We start from the raw sequence: 19,518 nt of genomic DNA, 5'->3' as shown, positions 1-19,518 counted from the left end.
ATGATAACAGCTTCCCCAGTCCTGACCCAAGTTTAGGAGGAAATTGAATATGAAAAGAGTTTAAATTCGGAATAACTCAAAGTTTCAAATCTTTTTTTCCAGAACCATGAAGAGTTTTGTGCCTCTAGTAGCAAACACTGATAAGCAAGGCAAGGCACGAACTCAGGTTACAGAGCAGGGAGAGCGGGAGTTCAAGGCCAGCTTGGGCTATGGATGTCTCAAAGCCTGAAAAAAAAAAGGGAAAAAAAAAAGAAAGAAAGAAAGAAAATAAGAGAAAAGAAAAGGAAAGGAAAGAAAAGAAAAGAAAAGAAAAGAAAAGAAAAGAAGAGAAAAGAAAAGAGTAAGGCCAGGTGTGATGGTGGACACCTTTGATTCCAGCTCTTGGGAGGTGAGTGGTTCACTGGTGAGACTGGAGCCCTTCCTCTAACCCAGAATAGTTACCCTTCCTGAGCCAAAGATGAATCAGGAGTGGGAGGAAAGCAAACTGAAACAAAGCAATACTCCTCTAAGAGAAGCACTCCAATTTTAACGGTTTCTTTGATTTATTCTGTTTTGTTTGTTTTTCAGACAGGATCTCTGTATGTAGCCCTGGCTATCCTGGAACTAGCTATGTACACCAGGCTGGCCTTAAACTAACAGAGACTTTCCTGCCTCTGTCTCCCAAGTGCTGGGATTAAAGATGAGTATCACAGCACCTTGGTTCCAGTTTCTGTTGTTGGCCTTTTGTTTCCAATTTAAAGAATAAAGTGGTTGCATCACTTCCTTATTTTAAAGTTGAGGAATCTAATAGTTTACTTTCTTTTTAAACAATCTCACTATGTAGCCCTAGCTATCTTAGGACTTGCTACGTAGACTACCTTGGCCTCAAGCTCAGGAAGATGGCGTGTCTCTGCCTTCAGGTGCTGGTGGTATGTGTGCCACCATGCACGTTGGGTTTCACCTTCTTAATAGTAGTCAGGAATGCTTTTTCCCCCAGAGGGGATTTTTCCAAGGTCTTTATCTAGAGCTATGGTTAGCAAGTACAAAAGGCAGCAAGCGTCTTCACTGCTGTAGTGTGTGGCTGCAACAGTGTCAGGCCAGACTGAACAAAGGGTTTTCCTGACCATGGTAGAAATTTTATTCAACTAATATGGTATGCATCTATTTAATTTTGAATGTACTCATTTTTGTCACTTTTATTTTTTTGATAATTCATGCTATGCTGTCCAGATCGACCTGGAACTTTCTACAAGGCACAGGCTGGCCTTGAATTTGCCTGCTACTGCACTTTGAAGCTTCTAAAAATATCTATAATTATCAGCATACTCTGCAGCTCAGTCACTAACAGTGAGCAGTGGTGTAGTGTTGGTGGTGCAGTGCTGAGCACAGCTGCCTTTCAAAAAGGAAGAAATCCATTATGGGAGGGTCTCGCTTCATTCCCAGGTTACTGAATGGCCAATTTTCAATTACCCTAATATAAAACAGGGAGTATAATAGATCCCCTGCTCCATAGGGTTACCCTTTCTCTAAACTACCACTAATAAAAAATCTTATAGGGACATGAGATAGCCTCTAAATTGTTTTAGTCTATAGGCAGAAAAGATTACTATCTATGAAGTACAACACAATTTTACGGTGGGATGTCTCCTTTGACTTTCAAGAACCAAACTTGATGAGTCATTAATCCACAGTTCATCCTATTGCACACATGCACAAGCTCGAGCACGCGCGCGCGCGGGCGCACACACACACACACACACACACACACACACACACACACACACCCAGCTGCACCTGATTTCCTGTTATCTTCCAGCACCTGTGAGACTGTGGGAGCTTGTTAGGAAGCAAGAAGTCAGAATTATGATTGAATTAGTCCTATTAAATTAATTAAAGTCAGGCAGGTCCCCTTGGGCCCAATCTATTTATTTGTTAGTGGAAATAATAGTAGGTACCCATGTTTGAGTGTGAATGGATTGTACTAATGAATGACTCCAGAAGTATGTGAGAAGTTATGTTAGTTTTCCAATGCAAACAAACACAATTTGAAAAAGAAAATCTAAAAGTCTCTCAAAATTTGTAACTGCTAATTAAAAGTAAAGTACTTCATTCTCACCTGAGAAGTAAAGTACTTAATTCTTTCTCATCTGTAACCAATTCACTCATTGTAAAGGTAACATTTTCATAAATGATTCTGGTCTGAAAATGAAGAAAAGGTTATTTTGTTCATTTGCTTTTGTGAGTTTTGTAGCTTAGGAGAAGAGTTTTATATTAAAAAGTGCTGTCAGGAGGCAGCGATGGTCAGTTCTCTTGGAGTTTGAAGCCAGCCTTATATACAAAACAAGTTCTAAGACAGCAAGGCATGGAGAGAGACTGCCTCAAAAACATTAGCAATAAATCAAAGTACTAAGATCATGGGAATAATACTTCCTAGACATTAGGCCAGAAATTATTGTGAGGACTACATGTATAGATAATATTTCTGAAAACATAATCTAGACTGTATCCAGATGAGCACACCCAGGTTAGTACACTATCCTAAGAAGACAGGGAATAGAAATGATAAATTTTATTTCTAAGCATAATATTTAAGTACTAGAGATTATGTAAGGGCTTAGGCTGATTGGGAAATAAATAACTAGATAAACTAGGTGATCCTGTCATTTAAATGCTCTCTATGAGGCCAGATGGACATTTGTCATGGATGCTACAGTCACACAGATGGCAATTTCAGCATCCACCAGATTATTTCTACTTTTTTCTCCAAAACCAAGTGTTGTGATTCCTTGCTCCTGGCTTTAATATCCTTCAGTGGATACATTAGGCTGACAACTTTGTTTCCCCAGCATAAGCCTGCTGTGCAGACACCACCTCTGACAGGGGACCCCCTTCTTGTACGATATTCTCATTGTGTATTGAAGATTAGCGTAAATGTGGGTCGGGCTGCAAAAGTCATCTCTTTCCTCAGTTTTCCTCAACCTTACAGCAAATATTAGTATCTACTATGACCCAAATACTGTTTGGTGTGTTAAGACACACACCTGTGATACAGACACACCTGATATAGAGACAACCAAGGCTCTCATGCTCATGGAATACAAACTTGTATTTGTACCTGCATGTAAAGGGGCATAAAACAAATGTGTGATAATTTTAAAAAATAAAGATGGTGTCCTAGGGTCCTATTGCTGCAATGAAACACCATGACCAAAAGCAAGTTGGAGAGGAAAGGGTTTACTTAGCTTACATCTCCACATGGCTGTATATCACCAAAGGGAGTCAATCACAGCAGGAACCTGGAGTCAGGAGATGCAGAAGCCACAAAAGGGTACTGCCTATGGCTGTGCTCAGCTTCCTCTTTTACACACCTGAGACCACCAGCCCAGGGAAGGCCCCACCCACAAGGGGCTGGGCCCTCTCACATGGATCATTAATTTAAAAAATGTCCTACAGACTTTCCTACAGTCCGATCTTATGGAGACATTTTCCCTCCTCTGATGACTCTAGCCTGTGTCAAGTTGACATAAATTTAGCTAGCACAGAAAGCAATTTCATATAGTTCAATCTACAAGGTCCAAACTTATCAGGATGAGGGCAGTTAATATTATTAATCAATGAGCTATACAAGTACTGCAGGCTTACTTGGAAACCAAGGGATCACCCACATTCTTCTAGGAATACAGTATTTTTAAAGTATCCTCACTACATGAGGTGCTCGGGTGGGAAGGTAGGCACTGGTTTCAAGAACACAGATGTATGGCTCTGGCTGTGCAGGGAAAAGATTGGGCTTGAGTGAAAAACTTAAATCATTATTATTTAGTACCAATCCATAGACAATATGCCAAACACATATCTTACAATGTTACAGAGGATCCGATAATTCATTTTCACATTATGGCTTCCGGAGTTAAATCAACCAGTTCATGAATTTTCAACAGAGTTACTTCAGTAGAATAAAATAAGAACCAATTTCCCCATCTTTAGATACAAACCATAGACATGGATATTACAGTGGTCCTCATTTCCAATTATTGTGGATGGAAAATAAACACAGACATGTAAGTAGTGAGTAATGACAACCTATCCAACTGGAAAGCTGCAGTACTTAAGTAATAAGCAGGGCAAACCCCTGACTCCCCCGCCTTCTAACGGAAGAACAAGTAAAATGCCCTCATGTTAGGTCAGACTCACACCGGGGACTGTTGTGTTTACAAACAGCTATTGCTCTCTGGGCCTACAACACTCATCTGATGTTAAGTGAGAAGGCAGCCCTGTGAGGAGGGAAGGAGTAGTAAGTAATGCGAGGTCACAGCTGTGAGAAGGCAAAGCACCCACTTACTTCAAACAGCTACAACAGCTTAGAGAATTAGAACTTCAAAATCATTGTTAACTACCTAGGGACCTGTACTACCTAGGGGAGCTGAGACCCTGTCCCCACTTTTCACTGCAAAAGAGGCTGGATGTGTGGCTGAGGTATGAAGTGCTGTCTTAGCATGCACACAGCCCTTACTCTGTGAACTTACTTTGTAAGTACCATCTAGAGGGACAAGACCCTTAAAGAGTGGGGAAAAAATGAATGTCTTTGTACATGTCATTGAATGGAAACCATTGGTGAACTACATGCTCCTGACTAAATCAAAGAGCTCAATTTCCTTACTCATCCTTTTCTGCCTCTGTCAGAAACTGAGGCCTCAATTAAACTCTACTTAGAGGTCCCAAGAAATCCAGAGATTCTATCTAGAATTTTGGTTTAAATTTTAATTCAAAGTAATTTTTTTCAAGGCTATTTATCAAGAAAGATTGGTCTTGGGTAGGTGGAAGGTCTGCTGCCGACACCAACTAACTTTGACAGGGGGGTCTACGGCAGCTTAGCACTCACCTGAGCTGTAGCTGTCAGTAGATGACTGAGAGATGGAACGAGACAAAGAGCGACGTCCAATTTTGGTGGGACGTTTGTTGAATTCCTGCTTCTGGTCAGCAAACTGAATCTGCAAAGAAAAAGAACCCCCATTATAGAAAGAAAGAACTCTAGTTACATATCTTAGTTTCTGCTCTGTTGCTATGAAGAGACACCATGGCCAAGTCAACTCTTATAAAAGAAAGCACTTTCAGAGGTTTAGTTCATTATCACACTGAGGAACAGGGTAGCATGCAGGTAGGCACTGGAGTATTAGCTGAGGGCTACATCTGGATTCATAGGCCTAGAAAAGGGAACTGGGCGTGGCATGGATTTTTGAAACTCAAAATTCACCCACAGTGGCATACTTCCTCTGACAAGGCCACACCTCCCAATCCTTCTCAAACAGTGCCACTCCCTATTGACCAAGCCTTTTTGGGCTATTCTCATTCAAGCCAACTCCTTATATATTTGGTAGTGAGCCTAGCCTTTAACGGCTGAGCCATCTCTCCAGCCCGACAACTCCTTATATGAAGAAAACACACCTGTATTTTGAGGAATCAATTCATTACAGCGTGCATTATTACAGATTGTTACCTTCCCATGTAGTTTATTTGCTTGAACAAATCAATGTTTGAATAGGACGACTCTTTGGGGCCAAGGATGTGGCTCAGTAGGTAGCATGCTTTCCCTTGCATGCACTAAACCCTTGGTATAGTTCCTAGCCCTGCATAACTGGGAGTGGTGGTGCACCATGTAAGCCCAGCACTCTGAAGGTGGAGGCAGGAGACTCTGAACTTCAAAGTCATGTTCGACTACTTAGGGAGTTTACACAGAGATCCTGTCCTCTCCTCCCCCTCAGAAAGTTGGGAATATAGCTTTAGTGTAGAGTGCTTCCTTAGCATGCAAAAAGTCCTGGTCTGGGGGCGAAGGGGGACACATCCTTGGGACTGAGGATGGTGGTAGATCCCTGTAAGCCCAGCACTCAGGAGGCCAATGAAGAAGAACACAATGGGTTCAAAGCTCTACCTGAATGCACAGTGAAAACCTCTGTCTCCAAAAGCAACAAAACAAACAAACAAACAAAAATTTTAGGAAAGAATAATTTTTTGATCTTCAACTTTTATCAATGACTATATACTCTGTACATGATAACTGTGACCCAGATGGCAGTATTATGATTAAATTAAAGTTTTAGGAAGTTAAGTCATATTCAGAAACATTTTCTATTGTTTCACTGAAAATGCAAGCTGGAAAAAGAAATCTGTGCTCTTCCCTGTCTAGATGAGAAAAGACCCTTGCCCGGAGCTGTGAGCGTCTCAGTGTGGTGTGCTAATTTTGAGTAAGGTTTTTCATTCAGACAGAACATTCTACATCTCACTGAAATCTTGGCTATGCCATTAATATACTTTGTGATGTTGGTCAGGATGATTTTGTGAATATAATTTTCCCATAAGAACAATAAAATAAAAGCACTTCCACCACAGCTTTTAGAGTGGGTTAAAATTCAGTCCACCTACAGCAGGTAACCATTTTAATTTGTTTAAGATTTCCTAAAATGTGTTAGTTTTTTAGATACTAGTAAAAAACTAATTTTTAATATTTAAAAGCCAAATGCTTGATTATTAGCCATGGCTACAGATGTGGAAGGAGTAAACGACTGTACTGATTGCATACGCAAATCACACTCTGCAGGTTATAGTTGAAGCATCTGATAGTGACTTTCGTGTTAATTTTACCTGTGTGTCTGACAGCTGAAGGTTGTTGAAGGTTACTGATCAAAGCTCCGACCTCTTATTTTATTAATAAGCTTCTCCTAACCAAACATTTACACAATTGCTTAGATGATTAGTGGTATAGACAAAAGTTTACAGAGAAGAATTATAAATCTGACAACTGATTCTACCGTTAATGGTAAACAGGTGGATCCTGTCAGAATGACATCAGTGGCTGCACCTCCTGCACTAAGAGGTAACTCTTGAGTCACTGAGACAAGAGGACTAATGCCAGAGTGAAAGCTGAGCCCTTGTGTCTCAGGGAAGTCACAGCATTTCCAGAGCTGTAACAACAACAACAACAACACAACAACACAGCAGCAGCAGCAGCAGCAGCAGCAGCAGCAGCAGCAGCAGCAGCAGCAGCCACACAGCGCTTCAGAGCTCACAAGTTGTTTTGGTAACAGGGCTAGTCACTGGGTGAGAAGTTCACTGCAGAATGGAAAGGGACAAGTCTGATTATTTTGCTAAAGGCACCAATTTACTCCAAAAAGGGTAAAGTGCCTTTTCTATGCACTCCAACAGGAGGCCCCTGACTCTATGTACTTCTAGCACAGCATTTCACATAATGTCTTCTTTTCTGTACTCTCCATGAATTATAGGCTGGCCCCATATGGCCTGATTTTTAATTAACCCGTAAAATTCTCAGACACACGTGGGTACCTGCCATATCCTACCCACTCATGTGCTGAATCAAGGACCCTGGAGGAGTTCATTCTCTCGCCATCGTCTGTACCTGAGGGAATATTAACAAGCGTAGTAAGCACTGAGTCTGCATGCAGTACTTTTTAAAGGGTTGGTAAAACAGGCAAGGTGGAAGGTGAGGTGCATAGAACTCAGGTGCAAATGCTGACACTCAGGTCATCGACCTGGTTCCAGATACCCACTTCGTTCTTTCTCAGAGGCCCATCAAGCAAAAGGAATGAACACTTCTCCAACCACCTCAATAAAGCCGAATCTTCAGTAGAGGGCACGTTTTTAAAAAGGCTTAAAAGATAAATCTTACCTCAGATATGCAACACCGCCTCCCTATGCCAATCATACACACAGGTATAATAGCCACATGTGTGTGCACACAGACAGGCATGTGTACATATTGACCACTAGAGGGGGCGAGTCACTCCCTCTGAGTTTCCCCTACTTAGCCTAGTAACACTGTCATGCAGAAACCCAGCTGCCCTGTCATCTCAAGGTAGTTCCTTGTCCCATAGTCTTTCAGCCGTCAGAATCCCATCACAGACGCTGTCTCTTTCTAAGGAAACAGGCTCTTAAGTTCTCACTAAATCCAAGTCCCCTTAATCTTTTTAATATATAAGAATGTTAATAAGAAAATCATTTAATATAGTAAGTTATGCAATTTCCCAATAACAAGTGTTTACTTTTCACCGATAACCAAACATGAGTTAAGTGGGGCATCTCTGGCGGCTGCATCAGAACCATACATTGCTCACTCACACAGCCTGTTCTGTAAAACAATCATCTGCCCGGCGAGTTACGGCACCTTGGCAGAATCTACCAAGATTTACCTAATTTCCCTACCTTGTCAGAAACCAGAGTTTTTGCAGGCACCCCTTCTTTTCCACTTCAGAACTGCCTAACACCAAGGCAAGGGAAGAAAGAAGCTGGTAAAAATGGGTAGCTTGCCACATGCCAGAGGGAAGGATGAAGGCTGGGCAGGAGGGGAAGGAGGGTATAAGCAGCTTGCCTTGGATGGTAATGGCTGCCGCAGCAAGACTGGCAAACAGGAGCTTAGCCTCACCTGGGCTTTAATCCTAGAGTTGCTATTGACAATGTATTTCTTCTTGCTGCTCAGCATAGTGACGCTACCAGCCAGCAGACAGTGACATTACTAGCAGTAGGCCACCTCTTTGGTCCAAGGACCCTGGTAGTAAGGCTTTTAAACTTTCCTCATCAGCAGTTCTGCTGGCTCTGGTTCCAGCTTGCTTCTATTTTTTTTTTTTTCCTTTTGAGGGAGGTGGCTATCTCTGAAGCAGCTCCAGCAACCCTTTCAGCCGTACAACGGATTTAATAATAAGGCAGCTCTGTTAGCGGCTCGTCAGCCATTCCTAACCCTGGAAGTTTGGCTTTATTTATTGCATCATTACACGGCTCCTCTGACCTCTAAACCTTAACAAGTCCCTAGATAAAGCCCAACATACATGCATACGTCAATGGCTTATTTATATAACCAGTGCACTTTTTCCTGATATAATTAACTTGCTAATTAGGTTCCCTTTTAACTTTACCTCCTCCTTTTCTATGTCAGATGATTTTAGTTAACCTCACCTCATTAGAAAAAAATTAACTACGACCCACTGAAACAATGAGGGAATTTATAAAGAGAAGGAAAAAGATGATGTCAAGTAGTCGGGAAGCCCCATGCTGCACTCTGCCCGTGGGCTAGCCAGGGAGCAGCTCTACCACCAAGGAAATCAACTTCCTTGCTCTTTTTTTGTTTACTCTCAATTAAAACTTATTTGTATATTTATTTAGACACAGAGTCTCACAATGCAGCTCAGGCTGGCCTGGAGCTCAAGATCTTCCTGCCTCAGTTGTCCAAATGTACTACCATGACTTGAGTTTGCATATTGTCTATGCAGGTTTTTACATTCAGTATCTAGTTTTATCTCAAAACTAAAACTTTTTTAGTATTGAGTGATCCATTTACTTTTTACTTAAAAAAAGGAAGAAAAGGAAAAGCACGTTTTGGGGTTGGGGAGATGGCTCTGCGGGTTAGGAGCCCTTGTTTTGCAAGCATGGAGACATAAGGCAGAATCCTCAGTGACAATGTAAAATGCTGGGTATGGCTGGGTGCACTATTACCCTAGTACTCTGGTGTGCAGTCAGATCCTGGGAGCTCACTGCTCAGCTAGCCTGGTCGAAATGGCGAGCTTCCAAGCTTCTGGGTCAGTGAAAGATCCTGTCTTAAAGCAATAAGGCAGACAGGAATAAAGACATCCAGCATTCTCCTCTAACTTCTTCGAGTACACACACAGTGGGTGTGCATATGCACATATGTTGAGTATGCACACCCATACATTCATGTGCATGCACCACACATACAGCTCCCACACACAAAATTTAAAAAAAAAATGTTTCCTGGGAGGTGTGAGAGAATTTGTCACTGAGTTCCCAGAGTCACAGTGACCTTATTACATGCCAACTACAGACTCAACCGAATAGAAGCAAAACTGTCTCATTGATTCTCATTTCTGAAAGGAGCCAAGGAATGCTACACTAGATGCCTGCTACAAATTTGGGTGGGGATATGATTTGATAGTGAGAAGAGGAAGGAAAAGAGGAGAGAAGAGAGGGAAGGGGAGGAGAGTGGAGGAGAAACTGCTTGTGAGGACAAGAAAGGCCAAAATGAAAGCTTGTTTTGCAAAGATAATCTTTCTTTCCAGAGAAAAGGTCATACTGCATAATGTTCTCTGATTTCTCTGGAAGAGGTGGTGCGCTAATGTGTATCACATGCCCACATGTTCCTTCTATCTTTTAAAAGATTTTTTTACTACATGTATTTCCTGGAGGCAGGGGTGTCAGAGGACAATTGTGGGAGCCAGTTCCCTCCTTCTATGTGAGCTGAGAATGACACTGGGGTCCATCACTTTCATAATAAGAATCCTTACTTGATGAGCCACCTTGCTGGGCTATGTGCTAAGAAGTAGTCATTATTATCTTAATTTGACAAAGAGCAAGGTGCTTTTGTTATTATTTAAGTAATGATGCTGGGAACTGAACTTAGAGCCTCTGGCATCGTAGGCAAATGCTCTTGCCTAAGTTTGATTTCGATTCAATCTCCAGAATTCGTGTAAAAAGAGCCATCTTGTTGGCCATGTTTTAATGCCAGCACTTGAGAGGCAAAGACAAGCAGATCCTTGGGGCTTACTGGCCAGCCAGCCTCATTTACTTAGTGAGTTCCAGGACAGTGAGGCTCTGTCTAAAGAAGAGGCAGCCAGTGCCAGGGACAACAGTCAAGTTCTCCTCCAGCATCCACACACACACAGCAAGCAGCACACATAAAATGTGCCCTGACAAAGCAAGGGCACAAGACGGTTTGACACACAAATCTAAAATATTAGTATTTCATTCTTTTAAGGCAAAAATTCATAATCTAGAACACACAGATGCCTATAATCCCTAAAAGAGAGAGCATGAAGTTTAGGTTTTATTGACAAGCAGAGACAGTACAAATACTCCTAAAGAGTATTTGGTTTCCAAACCAAATGAACAGTCTAAATGAGTTCTTTACCTACAAAGAGGATTACTTTTAACCCCAAAGAATACTGCAGCAAGCTGGCCCTGTGCTCAAGGTTAAGCAACCAGCTTCGACATGGAAGACTACCAAGCCCTGCTGGAGTGGTGGAGGAAAACACTGAACTGTGACAACACTTACTGTCACCTCCATGGGTCCGAGGCAAGATGCTTTACCTGATGGGGGTGGGCTGAGGATTTATCAGGGAGGATAAACGATGGCAGTAAATCCTTACAGAATGTGCGCTCCAGTGCCCCAGCATTTTAACTGCTTGGACAGACGTAAAAATTCCTTCACGTGGGGTTTAGCTCAGTGGTAGAGCGCTTGCCTAGGAAGTGCAAGGCCCTGGGTTCGGTCCCCAGCTCCGAAAAAAGAACCAAAAAAAAAAAAAAAAAAAAATTCCTTCACATGAAAACAGCTGAGGAGTGGAGGTTTCAGCAGGAATTTCTAGTCAGCTTCGAGATCTACCTAGTCATTTACTGAGCTTGGGGCTTCCACACTCCGTCCTGACTTATATTCCTACACAGAGTATGGCCTGAACCCTCTACCAATCTCAGGCACACAGGACCCCTTGCTGGTGATTACTAACAATGGACATTGGGTGGCAGGGTCCAACTGCTCTATGTTCCTCAGAAAAGGCTGGTGCGAGGCCTCGTGACCTCCGTGACCTCTGGTGGCAGAGCCTTTCCACTGCTGATCTATTCACTGCAGAGTAAGGCAGACATTTGTTTAAACTTTCTTGACATTTTATTCACGTGTTGGATCTGGCTCCAGAGTTTTCTGCTGGAGATTAAAAGGCACTTCTACAGTTTGCAGGTGAGATCTGGAAATCTACAGGCAACACACTCGAGGTGCACAGGGCCGGCTGCTGCCTAAGCAGTTACAGTGTCACCTTCAGAGCAGATCAGAGGTCAATGACTTGGGCAGCATCTGGAGGAAAGTCTCAAAAATCAAAGAGAAAAGCAACTGAGCTCATGGCATTCCTGAAGACAGGCCTCTCCCTATCACTCCTCACTGCTTTTCTACTGATTAAAGAGAATTTTCCTGTTTCTTTAAATAAAGGCTAAATGAGAGAGATACATCAAAATATTTAAGATGTCCTCCACACACCAGGAAGCCCTCGGCCACACGCCTATTACGCCTAAAGCAGCAGTCCTCAGGTCCGTAGGACAGATTTCTGTCCACATCACAGAGGGGCAAAAGGAGCAGACCCAGGAGCAGCTCTTTCTGAGAGGACATGCTACCTGGGTACAATGACCACTGTCCTTTACAGAAAGTAGATGAGAACCTTTGTTTGGCTTTGGAGTGGCACAGCTGTGTCCAGTAGGGTTCTCCTGTAGTACTCCTTTTCAGAAACAAAATTTAGTGCCTCACTGTGGTCCCTTCTGTAACAAAACCAAATTTCCTACTTTCTCAGTTATTACTAAGTTGCTGGAGATTCAAAAAACAGAAGGAAATCAAAACAAGAGTTAAAAAGCAAGCCAGAGGAATGAAGTGAGTCACTGCCACTAGTCTCAATCACCACTGCATTTGAAATCATCTTACGAATGCAGCTGCTTTCCATCAGGTATCTGTCAAACATGCGCAATGCTATAAGATTATAAAAGAACACCACCAACAGCTTCTATAAAAATGACACGGAGGCTGGAGAGATTGCTCAGGGGTTAAGAGTACCCGCTGCTCTCTCAGAGGCCCTGGGTTCACTTTCCAGCACTCACACCGGATGGCTCCCAACAGACTGTATCTCTAGTTTCTGGGGATCCGTCATCTTCTCCTGGACTCGGCTGGAACCTGCAAGTCCGTTGAGAGCATACAGACAAGCAGGCACACAGATGCATGTAAAATAAACAAATCTTGTTTTCAATGACAAAAAGTTAAGCATTTGCTGCCACCATTTGTTTTGAGATAGGATTAGTTAGAGCTCAGGTTGGCCTCACAGTCACCATGTACAGGTAGAATTTTCTACTGGGCCTTTGTTAGATCTGGTATATATTTAATCTTATTATTTTAATAGTTATCTCTTTAAGTCCCTAACTCTACAAACACTAAAGAGAACTTAGAATGCATTATAAAAAGTATAACAAGTTTATAATAGGGAAATATATAGATAGAACCCAAGAAGTCAGACTGAAGTTATAAGAAACCAGTCAGGACACTAAGGAGTTTTTCAAATCAACAGTTAAGAGACTGGTGATGGATCGTCAGGCAGAAATGCCTGTAGCCAAACCTGATTTATCCCCAGAAAGGAGAACTGACTCCTGCAAGTTGTCCTCTGACTTACACATGTGTTGCGGCACACAAACCACCTTCCCACCCATAATAAAATGTAATTAAAAGGGTTTTTAAATCAACAGTTGAAACTGAATTTAAAAAGTTATAATTCATTGTCATTATTGGTTTTGGAGATAGGACCAGCTGGAGCCCAGGCTGGCTTCAAACTCACTATGAGGCTGAGGCTGGGCTTGAACTCCTGATTTTCCTGCTGCTACCCTGCAAGTGCTGGGATGACAGGCCTATGCCACTATGCTCCACAATGTTGGTTTTATGTGCTAGTTCTTATTAACAAATATCAACTTAAAATTATTTTACTAAAATTATTTATCAGGCAAATATGGTATCTGGGAAAACAGTATGAAGAGAATGAAAGTTCTCTTATGTATATACATATATAAGAGAATATAGCAATATACATACTCAGAGGAGTTGACTGGGAAAAAAAAAGGCAGGTAAGGGAGAAATGTTTAAATTTTGCCAGGTACTGGGAGAATGTAACATTTTTATAAGTTCTAGTTTTGTGTCTCCCTTTCCCCATATTCTTTTTTAATTTATACCCATGAGGCACAACTTAACATTAACTTGAAAGAGAATACAAAACAATCAAAGAATAATCTATCTGTGCAGTACACCAGCACAGTAGGTCAGCACCCACCACCCGGGGAATCTGCTGCTCTGGCCTACCTGCTCTTAACTGCCTTTCCCTGGCTTCACTGGCAATTACAACCCAGGAGGGACCCAGTGCATAGGAGATAATCAGAAGGGTAGTAACTGTTTTCCCAGCAGTGGCTCCTTACAGATGGTCCTTTCCTTGTCCTGTCAGAAGCAGCGCAAGGAGACAGCGGTAGAACTCACCATCCACTCAGGCATGTGGAAAGCAGAGGTGCCCTCATTACCGTCCCACTTCTCCATAGTGCGGGCTTGGCTAAGGGGTGTCCTGAAGCAAAACGGAAAGCTGGTTTGCAAAGGCCAGGGTTACCTGAGGACCCCAGAGAACACTACCAGCTTAGTGGTCAGGGGTTAAAAGAAGCTCTTATCTTTCACAGAAGCTTCCTGTTGAAATCAAGATCACCAACCGCCTGGCGAATCTCTTACCAGCCAACCTCAAAACCTCTGCCTGTTATTCAAAATCAGAGCGGATGCACTGCAGTTCCTACAAGGCACTCTAGCCTATCTCCTCTGTGCGGACTTCCTTCAGCAACAGGCTGGCTCTCTTCTCTGAGTATAAGGCCCTAGTTAACTTTCTCCCGCCCCGTCAGGACACGTCACTGGAAGTGCTGATACCAAGATCAATAAAGATCGGGGTCAAGAAGGCACTCCCCTTTCTTGAGAGCTGCTGATTTGGATCAGTACAGTAAACAGGCGTTTCCTTGAAACCAGAGTTCCTTATGGCTGTCAAGTTCAAGCAGCTACAGAAGCTCCCTGTCTGCTCCATCAGGGGGCTGGCACCACCACCTATCTTAGGTTAAATTCTTATTGCATCGGGGTTCAGATGAAGTCAGGGAAGATTTTTTTTTTTGCAAAGCTAAAACTTGTAATGTTGAAAAAAGTTTTGGGACCACAGCTCCCTCTGCTGGCTCCCTGAGAGATGGCACAGGAAGGTAGGTCTAAGGGGCCTTTGTTAAAGAAACAGCACAATGCTGACTGGAATGTTTCACAGAGGCTAGACAGAACTGCCCACCACCCCTCCCTACATACTCCCCCCCCCCCCCAAATCCTGGTCTCAGTGAGGGCATACAGGAGACCCAGGGGTCTCAGACAAGTGCCTCAAGTCCAATACTGATTTTCCCTCATAGGTCTGGGGTCAGGATGAAACAGGATGTCATTGCAGTATCCCTCCCTGTATACACCATCTGATTAGAAAGGATCTCAGTTGTTTTTGCATTATGTTCCCCCATACAGGCTTCCTCCTTTCTGCACATTTCTGAAATTTGGAAATAAAGCATAACTTGAAAAACTGTGAACACACACACACACACACACACACACACACACAGAGAGAGAGAGCAGATATATCTGCTTAATTTATTCCTAGAGGATGTTATCTAATAGGGGACAGTAGAGGCTGGGAATATAGGGTGTGGAAACAAAGACAGACAGATCTCTAACTTTCAGGCTACCTTGGTCTACATAGTGAGATCCTGTCTTGAAAAAGAAGAGGAGAAGGAGGAGGGAGAGGAAGAGGAAGAGCAGAAGGAGGAAGAGGAAGAGGAGGAGGAGGAGACCACAGAGATGTCAGACCAAATGCTTCATTCCTACAATCCCAGTGGTAGGAGATGAAGGCAAGATGATCGTGAGTTCAGGGTTATTTATTCTCAGCTACATAGTGAGTATGAGGCCAGATTCAAGAAAACAAGAGTACCACAAAGGGCTGAGAGTTGCTAAGGAGTAAAGCAGTTGTCCAACACGTGTAAGGCCATAGGTTCAGTCCCTAACATAGGAAGCCCAATAACAGACCTAAAACACCAGGGACTCCTTAAAAAAATTACTGCTAGTCACAATGACACATGCTTATAATCCTAGCACTTGGGAGGCAGAGGCAGGCAGATCTCTCAGTGTGCATTCCAAGTTGGCCGGGGCTACATAGTGAGACCTCACCTGAGGGAAAATATTCATTATTGTTATGTGTGTACAGGATATGTGTGTAGGGGAGCATGTGCCAAAGCACATGTGTGGAGAGAGGACATCACCAGGACATCATCACATTTTGAACTGACATCACCAGGCTTGTGCAAGAAACACCTCTACCTGGTGAGCTTCCTTGCTGGCCCAGCACTAGTGTTAATCTCTGATGCAGAGGATCATTTCTCTGAAGCTTATAATCATACTATAATTATGACTACAGGCTTTCCCCCATTGGGCTTCACAGTTCAAAAGAATGAATCCTTTGGGTATGGAACACAGGAAGAGTTGCTGGAAGATGCCAGAGAAGGCAGATTATCAATAACTGATTAGCGGTCTAGAGCAGGTGAGCTGTACTACCCGCTATTTCCTGAGGTGATGAGCACATGGGTGGCAGCCATGAGCAGGCTGGTTTTGTCATCAGACAGCCTCGGGTAAGATGCTGTCACTGACTCACCCTCACTACCCCACCAGCTTTCCAATCTACAAGTGAAAATAAAACTGCTGTCTCCCAGTCTGATGGGGGCTTTAGGAAGAATGCCTACACTGAGGCCTCAACGGTCCCTCTTTAATAATGCCATTACTGTGCCACATCCTTTCCCACCGCAGGCCTTTGCTCAGAACATTTTCTCAAGCAAAATGTGTTTTGTACCTTTACCCCCTTCATCCTCACTTATTCAAATTCCCCAAGATTCGGCTTCAATAAATGTCCTCATGAAATCTCACCTAAGTTTAGGAGTTTCTCTTTTGTTTAATATTGCTCTTAGGCCACAGCACCAGGCCTAGCCATATTCATCACAGCTGCTGCACCCATGTGCTTATTCCTCACAGGCTGCAGGCTTCTTAGGGCTTAGTCAACTCTGATCTGACTATAGTGCCTGGCATGTAGGAGGAGCCTAAGAAATAATAATGTAAGCTCTAAAATTCTGTGTGCTGTATGGGTATGTTAAAACACTCTAGGTATTTATATAAGTCAATATATTCAAAATGTTTATGTCCGTTTTATAAGATTTGGTACATTATCTTACATCTATAAGGACTAATATTACTGACTTATTTCATGGTGAGATTTTGAGGGCATTTAATCCTTAATAAATATTAACTCTGCAAGGATGTATGATCTACTCTCTATTCCTTGATCCAAATCAATTATAACCCATTGTGGTCTGTAGCAATAGTGGGACCTTTAAGAATAAAGCAAGGTCAAAATCTGTTACTGCTGAAGAGGAGCCTAACCCTTAGAATTATTTAAGTCAATACCCAGCAAATTACCAAACACTCTTGTTTATATTCCTTGCATAATGACTGAGTAAACAGAGACAATGACTGAGTAAACAGAGACAATGACAGAGTAACACTGCCTTTATGGCAGTGTTAAACCATGGAAGCAAATGACTTTGAAGGAAAGTAGGATTAGCAATACACCCAAGAAAATATATCATGTCAGCATCCTAAACATACATAACTGTTGTTTTCTTAGTGTAAGTTTTAACTAAAACAGACTTCATTTGAAAGCAACAATGTTACCCCCCCTTTCTGTACTGTTTCTACAATAAAAACAATAGCTATTTCATCTGAGAACTTAAGGTATATTCACTGACATGAACGTTGTAAGACATAAGAGACAGGTATGTGTTCCAGTTAGAAACTTGATCACAATATAACTATACTTCACCATAAAGTGTCCTAAAGATCCATCCACAGCCAGAGCAGGAGTGATGGAACTGCACACGATTATTCTACGACAGCATGTAGGTGAGCGTTAGCGCGCTCAACAAACTAGACTAGCTCCGGATGCTATCTACACCAAAACAACCCAGAAGAGGTTGTTTTAACTCCAAAAACAGCTAAATGTCCTATATGACAGATGTGCTCCTACTAGTGGTCTTGATAGTACGATCATAACCTCTGAGGCTTTGCCACATAACCCAAAGTCAGAGCAAGCACATGCTCAACGTAGAAAAGACACAGAGTTAAGGCTTCTAGAGGTCAAAGCCAGAAAAGCACACACATAGAGAAGTCACTGTGTGGTACAAGTTTCAAGCATCTGGAACCTAGAGTCATAAGGCACAGGGCAATGAAAGATTATTACTGTGACTGACTATGTCTTGAGCAAATCACCTGATGACTCAGGATAAACTGAGGGGAAGAGTGGACTGAGAAAGACCCAAACATTCAGTCCCAACATTCAGTATTTCTGACCCACTTAGTGTCTCTGAGGCCATAAGAAAATGCAATCATGATTCTTCAGTCACAGTAGCTATTGGTTATTAGAGGCTAAAGTTCCCAGCCACCTAGGTTCAAAGAACAATCTACTTAGTTGTGACGTTGGTTTGAATTGATAGGCCTCAGACCTCCCAAACCTGGTTATGGTTTGGATGTGTTGAAGACTTGGTGACCAGATTGTGGTGTTACTAGGACCTAGCAGAAGCTTTAAGATGTGGGGACTAATTGGAAGGTATTAAGCTTTTGGGGTTGTACTTTTGAAAGGGATATTGGGATCCTTCTCTATTTGCTTCCTGTCTGCCCCAAGAGAACAAAAAGGAAGTTCAGCTTCAAACAAAGTGGTTATATGACCATGAATGAAAACTTGAAACCATGACACAAAATGAGCTCCTTTAGAAGTTGTTTATGTAAAACATCTTGTCAGAACAGAACGCTCCCGTACGTCTCCAAGCTTGAAATGCCAATGCTAATACAACAGCAGAACTTGAGTCCTCCCTTCTGTCTCACATCCTCCCTTACAGGAAGAGTCTCACCTCTCAGACCTCCCATGTTTTGAAGATTCAACATAGTAAAGACTTAACAGGCTTTAGGTTAGCTCTAATACTTACTGGGCTTTCCTCAGGCAAACCAAACATGTTTTTAAGCCTTTGCTTCTTCATCTGTTAGAAAATGATAATAATACTACTCTTATATTGTTGGTTTTTAAAAAGTTTTTATGTGTATGAGTATTTGCCAGCATATGTGTATATGCACTATATGGGCCCAGTGCCTTCAGAAGTCAGAAGAGGGCATCGGATCCCCTAGAACTGGAATTACAGATGGTCATAAGCTGCTATCTTGGTACTGGGAACCAAACCCAGGTACTTGAAAAAGCAATATCTTGAGCTATCTTCCTAGGCCTTATATTTTTAAAATAAAGATTAATATACATGTTTATATAAACACAGTGCCAGGAAGCTACATTGCCCTTAACTAGATATAGCAGAGTAGCATTAGATTGCCTGGCCAAACCTCTCCACTCACTGTGTAACTTGAACAAATTATCTTTTCTCCTTGTACCTGTTTACTCATCTGTTCAAGGGGAATTTTGAAGGAATCAAGTAAGTTAGTAAGTAAACAGCATAGTAGGGCAGCAGAGTGAGGGCTCACTGCGTAGTGAGCTTCCTGCCAAGCCCCACACAACCCCAGCTCGATGTCTGCAATCCAAATGGTGCAAGGAGAGACTAACTCCAGGAAGTTGTCCTCTGACCTCCAGACTTCCATACAAGCACCATTGCACATGTTTTACACACACACACACACACACACACACACACACACACACACACACACCAACCAAAAAGATAAATGAAAACAAAACAAAAAAGCAGAGTGATCCACACCAGTAATCCCACACTTGGGAGGCAGAAGCTGGAGAATAAGAAGCTCAAGGTTAGCCTGTACTACATGAGACCTTATATTAAAACAAACAAACATTGGTAAAAAGTACT

At 42.4% G+C, this 19,518-nt stretch overlaps 1 protein-coding gene across 5 annotated transcripts in view; it reads right to left on the bottom strand.

The window, feature by feature from the left end:
- Ahcyl2 (adenosylhomocysteinase-like 2) overlaps positions 1 to 19,518 on the bottom strand; it is a 149,757-nt gene that overhangs the window by 45,682 nt on the left and 84,557 nt on the right. For 2 of the 5 annotated variants that reach the window (NM_001173510.2, XM_063285981.1), the window contains exon 2: positions 4,859 to 4,967. In NM_001173510.2, the coding sequence (NP_001166981.2) occupies positions 4,859 to 4,967 (109 nt within the window). Of the gene's footprint in view, positions 1 to 4,858; positions 4,968 to 8,410; positions 13,047 to 14,035; positions 14,118 to 14,275; positions 19,172 to 19,518 lie in introns of those variants that run through there. The other 3 variants (XM_063285980.1, XM_008762771.4, XM_006236194.5) reach the window with 3 other exon arrangements.

This window comes from Rattus norvegicus, chromosome 4 (genome assembly GCF_036323735.1).
Source record: "Rattus norvegicus strain BN/NHsdMcwi chromosome 4, GRCr8, whole genome shotgun sequence".
In the NCBI taxonomy this organism is placed as follows: domain Eukaryota; kingdom Metazoa; phylum Chordata; class Mammalia; order Rodentia; family Muridae; genus Rattus; species Rattus norvegicus.
The sequence above is the reverse complement of the archived record's forward strand: the minus strand, read 5'-3'. Positions and strand labels throughout refer to the sequence as shown.